We start from the raw sequence: 12,268 nt of genomic DNA, 5'->3' as shown, positions 1-12,268 counted from the left end.
CAATTTGAACTCCAACATCCCTGGTAAGCATTTGTGGGACAAAATCCAAAACTCCTCCTCCAACATATCCCACACATATTACAAAGAAAACTGTCATTTTAAATGGCGTCATTTTCAGACTGTTAGACAGATATTTTGCTGTGCAGCTGGACAATGTAACAGTGCAAGTGACCATGTGGCATCTTCCATGTATCGTTATATACTAGGTCCAACTACTTGTGTACACAAGATAAATGATCTTACAATGAGCGAGTGTTGGCGAGGTGTTCATATTCCTTAAGGCAAGGGGTTATAATCTGCTTTAAAGAAAGGTCGTCGCGTGTAGTATGTGTAACTGTACGCTCGTTATGTACAGTAAATATGTATCTGCTACAACAAGATCTTGTCCGGTGCTACTGTGACTCCACAGATCTGTGTTGCAAAAGAAGTTTAGGAAAAGAAGGATGTACATCATGTTTTCATGCGTTGAAGGCAAGGACTTCAGGAATAGATTCTGTAACATATAATCATGTGACTTGTTTGTTGTGGCATAGAAAATACATTCTCCAACATTTACGTCGTTGTGAGCCGTGCTAACATTATATTCCGGTACCTTTTCATCAACCAGAAAAACAGAACAACTAACACTAATCGTGTAATCAGTACCTATTCTTTGTAACAACTCCCGAAATATAACTTGGCATTGTACTTAAACCCTAGGCCTATCAATATTTACAGTTCATCAACGAGAGATGGCTTTCATCTTGATTAATACATACTTTTTTCATATTCACTTCCCAGACAGTGGCTATCACACTTCTTCCACGCTAACAAGCCCGGCTCCCCGTCTCATTTCACTGTCGAACAATCACTGTCTGATCCTGTCTGCTGGATCACACTCATCCCCTTTATCTCAGCTACCTGTTAGTTTACTTTAAGAAAACACCTCGTCAACGTTTAGAGTGATCGATTACACGCCTCACTGAATAGTCATTACAACGATTCTTGAATTGTTCAATTCACGGTTCCATTGTACTGCTATTATTAGGAACACATATTCGCTTAGTATGCAAATCTCAAGGTCTGCAGAAAAGGTTCACGAATATACCATATTATAAGATTGCTGAAGCACAATACTGCAGTATTGCCAGCTGTCCTTTTGTGCGTCTTGTAACTTTCTGCAATACACTGTGTTCCTTGCATCCTCGCCAAAGATACCGACGGGTAACAGTGAAAAATGCATTGCAAGAAATTAGAGTTAGTAGCAACATTTTCTACTGTTTTAGCAAGATAAAACCTGTCGAAATAAGCCATTATCCATCATCAAAACACGACAAAGATCAAGTATTTTAATTCATCTCCACAAAGTGGGTATCAGTGTCTTGTCATGCCTTGGTGCAGCAACGACTAGGACGATGTCGCCATGTCAGACAACAAACTGGGCGTCAGCATGTCAGTATGTCTCCCGGTTTCTTATCATTACTGCTTTGTTGCCTTGTGAGCTTCCACAGTTACAGTTGCAAATTGTTAAGATTGAAGTGGTATTATGTGTTTGAGTCTTAAATAAATAACGAGCACACATGCAGTTGTTTTAAATGAGTATCTACTATCTTATTTACCTCATTGGAATTTGAAAAAGGATAGAAAGTGTAAGGTATTCATTAACGGCTTGTAGAGATAACTCCTTCAATTTTCTGATGACTACTACCAATGTCATTATGTTGTTTTCCATCCATAATACTTAGTTCAAATCTATTTCCAAACTGAATATAATAGGCAAATTAGATGGAGAATACTCAAAAAAGACATGTGTTAATAGGTTATTCCAATAGGTGTGCGTTGTAACCCTTTTCGTCGAACGATATCTTATTACTCTTCGTCGAGTACAGATGTACATAGAGACTACAAGTGAATCCTTTACATCCCTATATTAAGGGCTGTTTCTGGACAAAATTACAAGAAACAGCTGGATCGAAGAGACTGTTTCACCCAATGTAATTATGCTGCCAACAATGATTCATCGTTGATTAATTTTGTCGAATATTGCCAACACCACACTCGTTGACACACGCACACGCATATACAGAGAAAGGTACATAAACACCACCAGTATCTGTGGCGTGAAAATTAATAAATGCTTTAAACACATGTTCTCCTATCCACATTTTGCTTGTTGGAGGAATACGCCACATTTGCTTGTAGCTCCTGTATTAATCTCCTTTGTGTCAAACGCATGCAACTTCTTAACTAATGATATTATTATGATAGCATTACATTTCAATAGTCTTTGGGCATCTCGTGACAATACAGAGGAGAATGCTCTTTCTTGTCATCAAACACAGAGCCAGTAGCAGTATTATTATGCATTACAATGCAATCCAATGCATATTCTACAGACAAGACAGCTTTACTTTTGGAAGCTTTAAGAAAGAATGGGAAGAATCAATACTTCAGGTATATCTTCCGTGTTGGGAAAAAATAATTTCAGGTGACATGTAATCACTAACAATTGCTGGTGATGCGTGACTGGTGAATGGTGAAGTGCAATCGAACGTTGTATGATTATTCTCTTCCTTTGTAGAGTACTTCCCTTGCACTGATTACTTGCATGTGACAAATTCAATGATGTATATTATTGTGTGTAGGACATGATACAAGAAAGACAGTCTCAAATATTGTAACATTTATTTATTGCAGGAACATCTATTTCTTGACAGGAAGCAATTCAGTATGTACAAATAAGCACCATTGTGTGTTTCTGTATCACAGTTCAAATGGGTCCCTCCAAGGTGTCATATAGCACAAATTCGATGCATTTCAGTTGATTTAGTTCACCGTTGGTAGTATGACCACATGGTATTGATGGGGGACATCAACCTCATCGACAACCACATTCAGAGGCGATCATGTCCTCGTGATGGCGCACAACCACTTCACCATCCTCCAGGTACATCATACTGAGAGGTTCCAGTTTGGTGGGGACGCAACAAGGTGCTGGAGCAACATTGGAACGTTTCCTCCTCATGAGTGACTGCAACATGGCGTGGTTGGTGGGTTTCAATCGCATATCGATAGGGGAGGGACAGTTTCCATAGCAGAATTTGGAGTTGAAGCGTGTAGGATGGATGATCCACTGTCCCCAGCCGATTGTCGTGAAATCCACTTCAAAATCGTACAGACGACAGACCTGTTTCTTTCCTGATTTCTTCCATCTTCTGTTCTTCTGTTGTCCACCTCTCTTGATGTCACGGACAGATCTTTTACCACGTGATGCCACATTACCTAATCTCCCAAAAGCCAAATGCTCTTCCACTTTGTAAGTATTCAAAAGTCTTTTGAGAAAGTCGCGATTTTCCAAATAAAACACAAGTAAGTATCCCTGAGTTTTGGGAGTTGTTTGGGAAGGAGTATTGGAGGAAGTGCCTGCAATTTCTATATGAATGCTGAATGGTTCCCCTTTGTAATCACTGAACCAGGCAGTGATGGCTCGACTAATGTCAAATACCCAATATTCACCTTGGGTTATAGCTTGGACCCTCATGTAAACTTTTCGTGCTATATTGGGTCCCTTGAAAATGATAACCTTGACCCAATTCTTCTTTGAAGGGGAGGTAGAGCGTTTGCACCGGAACTCGGCTAATCGGAGATGCTCATTCTTGGGCAGATCTGGGATCTGGAATGATAACTCTACTCTCTTTCTGACAATCTTCTGTGTTATATCTGAAATGAAACATATATGGCATGAAGAGACAAACAGTACACACAAACCATTTTCATCAAGAATATTATGGCATTGAATACTGAAGCCTTGGGATAAATTCATGAATGTTCCATCACTCTTCCACCTTCCCTCAAGATGAAATTGTTTCTGCAAGCATTGGACACGGGCTATTTTCTGGCCATATTGTGAGGAATATCTTACTTTTTCATTCTTTGGGTGAAAATGACATTGACTCTTGGTTGAAGTTTACCTTTAGCAGTGAAGCTCCTGATAGTGTCAGCTTTCCTGAAATTAACTGTGTTCCGTTTTCTGCCTGCCGCTCTTGCAAGTGGTATCCCTTTTTGAAGAATGTTAAACATTTCTAGCATAAATTGTGTTGAAGGCTTTTGATAATCAAGTTGATGACTCAAACCGGGAAGATCTGCAGGCGGTCTTTCCCCGTTCTGAGAAGCCTCAATTTGAACTCCAACATCCCTGGTAAGCATTTGTGGGACAAAATCCAAAACTCCTCCTCCAACATTTCCCACACATATTACAAAGAAAATTGTCATTTTAAATGGCGTCATTTTCAGACTGTTAGACAGATATTTTGCTGTGCAGCTGGACAATGTAACAGTGCAAGTGACCATGTGGCATCTTCCATGTATCGTTATATACCAGGTTCAACTACTTGTGTACACAAGATAAATGATCTTACAATGAGCGAGTGTTGGCGAGGTGTTCATATTCCTTAAGGCAAGGGGTTATAATCTGCTTTAAAGAAAGGTCGTCGCGTGTAGTATGTGTAACTGTACGCTCGTTATGTACAGTAAATATGTATCTGCTACAACAAGATCTTGTCCGGTGCTACTGTGACTCCACAGATATGTGTTGCAAAAGAAGTTTAGGAAAAGAAGGATGTACATTATGTTTTCATGCGTTGAAGGCAAGGACTTCAGGAATAGATTCTGTAATATATAATCATGTGACTTGTTTGTTGTGGCATAGAAAATACATTCTCCAACATTTACGTCGTTGTGAGCCGTGCTAACATTATATTCCGGTACCTTTTCATCAACCAGAAAAACAGAACAACTAACACTAATCGTGTAATCAGTACCTATTCTTTGTAACAACTCCCGAAATCTAACTTGCCATTGTACTTAAACCCTAGGCCTATCAATGTTTACAGTTCATCAACGAGAGATGGCTTTCATCTTGATTAATGCATACTTTTTTCATATTCACTTCCCAGACAGTGGCTATCACACTTCTTCCACGCTAACAAGCCCGGCTCCCTGTCTCATTTCACTGTCGAACAATCACTGTCTGATCCTGTCTGCTGGATCACACTCATCCCCTTAATCTCAGCTACCTGTTAGTTTACTTTAAGAAAACACCTCGTCAACGTTTAGAGTGATCGATTACACGCCTCACTGAATAGTCATTACAACGATTCTTGAATTGTTCAATTCACGGTTCCATTGTACTGCTATTATTAGGAACACATATTCGCTTAGTATGCAAATCTCAAGGTCTGCAGAAAAGGTTCACGAATATACCATATTATAAGATTGCTGAAGCACAATACTGCAGTATTGCCAGCTGTCCTTTTGTGCGTCTTGTAACTTTCTGCAATACACTGTGTTCCTTGCATCCTCGCCAAAGATACCGACGGGTAACAGTGAAAAATGCATTGCAAGAAATTAGAGTTAGTAGCAACATTTTCTACTGTTTTAGCAAGATAAAACCTGTCGAAATAAGCCATTATCCATCATCAAAACACGACAAAGATCAAGTATTTTAATTCATCTCCACAAAGTGGGTATCAGTGTCTTGTCATGCCTTGGTGCAGCAACGACTAGGACGATGTTGCCATGTCAGACAACAAACTGGGCGTCAGCATGTCAGTATGTCTCCCGGTTTCTTATCATTACTGCTTTGTTGCCTTGTGAACTTCCACAGTTACAGTTGCAAATTGTTAAGATTGAAGTGGTATTATGTGTTTGAGTCTTAAATAAATAACGAGCACACATGCAGTTGTTTTAAATGAGTATCTACTATCTTATTAGCCTCATTGGAATTTGAAAAAGGATAGAAAGTGTAAGGTATTCATTAACGGCTTGTAGAGATAACTCCTTCAATATTCTGATGACTACTACCAATGTCATTATGTTGTTTTCCATCCATAATACTTAGTTCAAATCTATTTCCAAACTGAATATAATAGGCAAATTAGATGGAGAATACTCAAAAAAGACATGTGTTAATAGGTTATTACAATAGGTGTGCGTTGTAACCCTTTTCGTCAAACGATATCTTATTACTCTTCGTCGAGTACAGATGTACATAGAGACTCCAAGTGAATCCTTTACATCCCTATATTAAGGGCTGTTTCTGGACAAAATTACAAGAAACAGCTGGATCGAAGAGACTGTTTCACCCAATGTAATTATGCTGCCAACAATGATTCATCGTTGATTAATTTTGTCGAATATTGCCAACACCACACTCGTTGACACACGCACACGCATATACAGAGAAAGGTGCATAAACAGCACCAGTATCTATGGCGTGAAAATGAATAAATGCTTTAAACACATGTTCTCCTATCCACATTTTGCTTGTTGGAGGAATACGCCACATTTGCTTGTAGCTCCTGTATTAATCTCCTTTGTGTCAAACGCATGCAACTTCTTAACTAATGATATTATTATGATAGCTTTACATTTCAATAGTCTTTGGGCATCTCGTGACAATACAGAGGAGAATGCTCTTTCTTGTCATCAAACACAGAGCCAGTAGCAGTATTATTATGCATTACAATGCAATCCAATGCATATTCTACAGACAAGACAGCTTTACTTTTGGAAGCTTTAAGAAAGAATGGGAAGAATCAATACTTCAAGTATATCTTCCGTGTTGGGAAAAAATAATTTCAGGTGACATGTAATCACTAACAATTGCTGGTGATGCGTGACTGGTGAATGGTGAAGTGCAATCGAACGTTGTATGATTATTCTCTTCCTTTGTAGAGTACTTCCCTTGCACTGATTACTTGCATGTGACAAATTCAATGATGTATATTATTGTGTGTAGGACATGATACAAGAAAGACAGTCTCAAATATTGTAACATTTATTTATTGCAGGAACATCTATTTCTTGACAGGAAGCAATTCAGTATGTACAAATAAGCACCATTGTGTGTTTCTGTATCACAGTTCAAATGGGTCCCTCCAAGGTGTCATATAGCACAAATTCGATGCATTTCAGTTGATTTAGTTCACCGTTGGTAGTATGACCACATGGTATTGATGGGGGACATCAACCTCATCGGCAACCACATTCAGAGGCGATTATGTCCTCGTGATGGCGCACAACCACTTCACCATCCTCCAGGTACATCATACTGAGAGGTTCCAGTTTGGTGGGGACGCAACAAGGTGCTGGAGCAACATTGGAACGTTTCCTCCTCATGAGTGACTGCAACATGGCGTGGTTGGTGGGTTTCAATCGCATATCGATAGGGGAGGGACAGTTTCCATAGCAGAATTTGGAGTTGAAGCGTGTAGGATGGATGATCCACTGTCCCCAGCCGATTGTCGTGAAATCCACTTCAAAATCGTACAGACGACAGACCTGTTTCTTTCCTGATTTCTTCCATCTTCTGTTCTTCTGTTGTCCACCTCTCTTGATGTCATGGACAGATCTTTTACCACGTGATGTCACATTACCTAATCTCCCAAAAGCCAAATGCTCTTCCACTTTGTAAGTATTCAAAAGTCTTTTGAGAAAGTCGCGATTTTCCAAATAAAACACAAGTAAGTATCCCTGAGTTTTGGGAGTTGTTTGGGAAGGAGTATTGGAGGAAGTGCCTGCAATTTCTATATGAATGCTGAATGGTTCCCCTTTGTAATCACTGAACCAGGCAGTGATGGCTCGACTAATGTCAAATACCCAATATTCACCTTGGGTTATAGCTTGGACCCTCATGTAAACTTTTCGTGCTATATTGGGTCCCTTGAAAATGATAACCTTGACCCAATTCTTCTTTGAAGGGGAGGTAGAGCGTTTGCACCGGAACTCGGCTAATCGGAGATGCTCATTCTTGGGCAGATCTGGGATCTGGAATGATAACTCTACTCTCTTTCTGACAATCTTTTGTGTTACATCTGAAATGAAACATATATGGCATGAAGAGACAAACAGTACACACAAACCATTTTCATCAAGAATATTATGGCATTGAATACTGAAGCCTTGGGATAAATTCATGAATGTTCCATCACTCTTCCACCTTCCCTCAACATGAAATTGTTTCTGCAAGCATTGGACACGGGCTATTTTCTGGCCATATTGTGAGGAATATCTTACTTTTTCATTCTTTGGGTGAAAATGACATTGACTCTTGGTTGAAGTTTACCTTTAGCAGTGAAGCTCCTGATAGTGTCAGCTTTCCTGAAAATAACTGTGTTCCGTTTTCTGCCTGCCGCTCTTGCAAGTGGTATCCCTTTTTGAAGAATGTTAAACATTTCTAGCATAAATTGTGTTGAAGGCTTTTGATAATCAAGTTGATGACTCAAACCGGGAAGATCTGCAGGCGGTCTTTCCCCGTTCTGAGAAGCCTCAATTTGAACTCCAACATCCCTGGTAAGCATTTGTGGGACAAAATCCAAAACTCCTCCTCCAACATTTCCCACACATATTACAAAGAAAATTGTCATTTTAAATGGCGTCATTTTCAGACTGTTAGACAGATATTTTGCTGTGCAGCTGGACAATGTAACAGTGCAAGTGACCATGTGACATCTTCCATGTATCGTTATATACCAGGTTCAACTACTTGTGTACACAAGATAAATGATCTTACAATGAGCGAGTGTTGGCGAGGTGTTCATAATCCTTAAGGCAAGGGGTTATAATCTGCTTTAAAGAAAGGTCGTCGCGTGTAGTATGTGTAACTGTACGCTCGTTATGTACAGTAAATATGTATCTGCTACAACAAGATCTTGTCCGGTGCTACTGTGACTCCACAGATATGTGTTGCAAAAGAAGTTTAGGAAAAGAAGGATGTACATTATGTTTTCATGCGTTGAAGGCAAGGACTTCAGGAATAGATTCTGTAATATATCATCATGTGACTTGTTTGTTGTGGCATAGAAAATACATTCTCCAACATTTACCTCGTTGTGAGCCGTGCTAACATTATATTCCGGTACCTTTTCATCAACCAGAAAAACAGAACAACTAACACTAATCGTGTAATCAGTACCTATTCTTTGTAACAACTCCCGAAATCTAACTTGCCATTGTACTTAAACCCTAGGCCTATCAATGTTTACAGTTCATCAACGAGAGATGGCTTTCATCTTGATTAATGCATACTTTTTTCATATTCACTTCCCAGACAGTGGCTATCACACTTCTTCCACGCTAACAAGCCCGGCTCCCTGTCTCATTTCACTGTCGAACAATCACTGTCTGATCCTGTCTGTTGGATCACACTCATCCCCTTAATCTCAGCTACCTGTTAGTTTACTTTAAGAAAACACCTCGTCAACGTTTAGAGTGATCGATTACACGCCTCACTGAATAGTCATTACAACGATTCTTGAATTGTTCAATTCACGGTTCCATTGTACTGCTATTATTAGGAACACATATTCGCTTAGTATGCAAATCTCAAGGTCTGCAGAAAAGGTTCACGAATATACCATATTATAAGATTGCTGAAGCACAATACTGCAGTATTGCCAGCTGTCCTTTTGTGCGTGTTGTAACTTTCTGCAATACACTGTGTTCCTTGCATCCTCGCCAAAGATACCGACGGGTAACAGTGAAAAATGCATTGCAAGAAATTAGAGTTAGTAGCAACATTTTCTACTGTTTTAGCAAGATAAAACCTGTCGAAATAAGCCATTATCCATCATCAAAACACGACAAAGATCAAGTATTTTAATTCATCTCCACAAAGTGGGTATCAGTGTCTTGTCATGCCTTGGTGCAGCAACGACTAGGACGATGTCGCCATGTCAGACAACAAACTGGGCGTCAGCATGTCAGTATGTCTCCCGGTTTCTTATCATTACTGCTTTGTTGCCTTGTGAACTTCCACAGTTACACTTGCAAATTGTTAAGATTGAAGTGGTATTATGTGTTTGAGTCTTAAATAAATAACGAGCACACATGCAGTTGTTTTAAATGAGTATCTACTATCTTATTAGCCTCATTGGAATTTGAAAAAGGATAGAAAGTGTAAGGTATTCATTAACGGCTTGTAGAGATAACTCCTTCAATATTCTGATGACTACTACCAATGTCATTATGTTGTTTTCCATCCACAATACTTAGTTCAAATCTATTTCCAAACTGAATATAATAGGCAAATTAGATGGAGAATACTCAAAAAAGACATGTGTTAATAGGTTATTACAATAGGTGTGCGTTGTAACCCTTTTCGTCGAACGATATCTTATTACTCTTCGTCGAGTACAGATGTACATAGAGACTCCAAGTGAATCCTTTACATCCCTATATTAAGGGCTGTTTCTGGACAAAATTACAAGAAACAGCTGGATCGAAGAGACTGTTTCACCCAATGTAATTATGCTGCCAACAATGATTCATCGTTGATTAATTTTGTCGAATATTGCCAACACCACACTCGTTGACACACGCACACGCATATAAAGAGAAAGGTGCATAAACAGCACCAGTATCTATCGCACGAAAATTAATAAATGCTTTAAACACATGTTCTCCTATCCACATTTTGCTTGTTGGAGGAATACGCCACATTTGCTTGTAGCTCCTGTATTAATCTCCTTTGTGTCAAACGCATGCAACTTCTTAACTAATGATATTATTATGATAGCTTTACATTTCAATAGTCTTTGGGCATCTCGTGACAATACAGAGGAGAATGCTCTTTCTTGTCATCAAACACAGAGCCAGTAGCAGTATTATTATGCATTACAATGCAATCCAATGCATATTCTACAGACAAGACAGCTTTACTTTTGGAAGCTTTAAGAAAGAATGGGAAGAATCAATACTTCAAGTATATCTTCCGTGTTGGGAAAAAATAATTTCAGGTGACATGTAATCACTAACAATTGCTGGTGATGCGTGACTGGTGAATGGTGAAGTGCAATCGAACGTTGTATGATTATTCTCTTCCTTTGTAGAGTACTTCCCTTGCACTGATTACTTGCATGTGACAAATTCAATGATGTATATTATTGTGTGTAGGACATGATACAAGAAAGACAGTCTCAAATATTGTAACATTTATTTATTGCAGGAACATCTATTTCTTGACAGGAAGCAATTCAGTATGTACAAATAAGCACCATTGTGTGTTTCTGTATCACAGTTCAAATGGGTCCCTCCAAGGTGTCATATAGCACAAATTCGATGCATTTCAGTTGATTTAGTTCACCGTTGGTAGTATGACCACATGGTATTGATGGGGGACATCAACCTCATCGACAAACACATTCAGAGGCGATTATGTCCTCGTGATGGCGCACAACCACTTCACCATCCTCCAGGTACATCATACTGAGAGGTTCCAGTTTGGTGGGGACGCAACAAGGTGCTGGAGCAACATTGGAACGTTTCCTCCTCATGAGTGACTGCAACATGGCGTGGTTGGTGGGTTTCAATCGCATATCGATAGGGGAGGGACAGTTTCCATAGCAGAATTTGGAGTTGAAGCGTGTAGGATGGATGATCCACTGTCCCCAGCCGATTGTCGTGAAATCCACTTCAAAATCGTACAGACGACAGACCTGTTTCTTTCCTGATTTCTTCCATCTTCTGTTCTTCTGTTGTCCACCTCTCTTGATGTCACGGACAGATCTTTTACCACGTGATGCCACATTACCTAATCTCCCAAAAGCCAAATGCTCTTCCACTTTGTAAGTATTCAAAAGTCTTTTGAGAAAGTCGCGATTTTCCAAATAAAACACAAGTAAGTATCCCTGAGTTTTGGGAGTTGTTTGGGAAGGAGTATTGGAGGAAGTGCCTGCAATTTCTATATGAATGCTGAATGGTTCCCCTTTGTAATCACTGAACCAGGCAGTGATGGCTCGACTAATGTCAAATACCCAATATTCACCTTGGGTTATAGCTTGGACCCTCATGTAAACTTTTCGTGCTATATTGGGTCCCTTGAAAATGATAACCTTGACCCAATTCTTCTTTGAAGGGGAGGTAGAGCGTTTGCACCGGAACTCGGCTAATCGGAGATGCTCATTCTTGGGCAGATCTGGGATCTGGAATGATAACTCTACTCTCTTTCTGACAATCTTTTGTGTTATATCTGAAATGAAACATATATGGCATGAAGAGACAAACAGTACACACAAACCATTTTCATCAAGAATATTATGGCATTGAATACTGAAGCCTTGGGATAAATTCATGAATGTTCCATCACTCTTCCACCTTCCCTCAACATAAAATTGTTTCTGCAAGCATTGGACACGGGCTGTTTGCTGGCCATATTGTGAGGAATATCTTACTTTTTCATTCTTTGGGTGAAAATGACATTGACTCTTGGTTGAAGTTTACCTTTAGCAGT

At 39.4% G+C, this 12,268-nt stretch overlaps 1 protein-coding gene across 1 annotated transcript; it reads right to left on the bottom strand.

Moving 5' to 3' along the window:
• Positions 1–7,011: 7,011 nt before the first annotated feature.
• LOC137283242 (nodal homolog) lies at positions 7,012–8,339 on the bottom strand. Its single transcript, XM_067814669.1, has 2 exons — positions 8,105–8,339; positions 7,012–7,853 (listed from the first exon to the last, which is right to left on the bottom strand). The coding sequence occupies exons 1-2, from the start codon at positions 8,337–8,339 to the stop codon at positions 7,012–7,014; spliced, it is 1,077 nt and encodes a 358-aa protein (XP_067670770.1).
• Positions 8,340–12,268: the final 3,929 nt, after the last annotated feature.

This window comes from Haliotis asinina, chromosome 5, assembly GCF_037392515.1.
Source record: "Haliotis asinina isolate JCU_RB_2024 chromosome 5, JCU_Hal_asi_v2, whole genome shotgun sequence".
Lineage (NCBI taxonomy): Eukaryota > Metazoa > Mollusca > Gastropoda > Lepetellida > Haliotidae > Haliotis > Haliotis asinina.
This window is presented reverse-complemented; position numbering and strand designations above follow the sequence as displayed.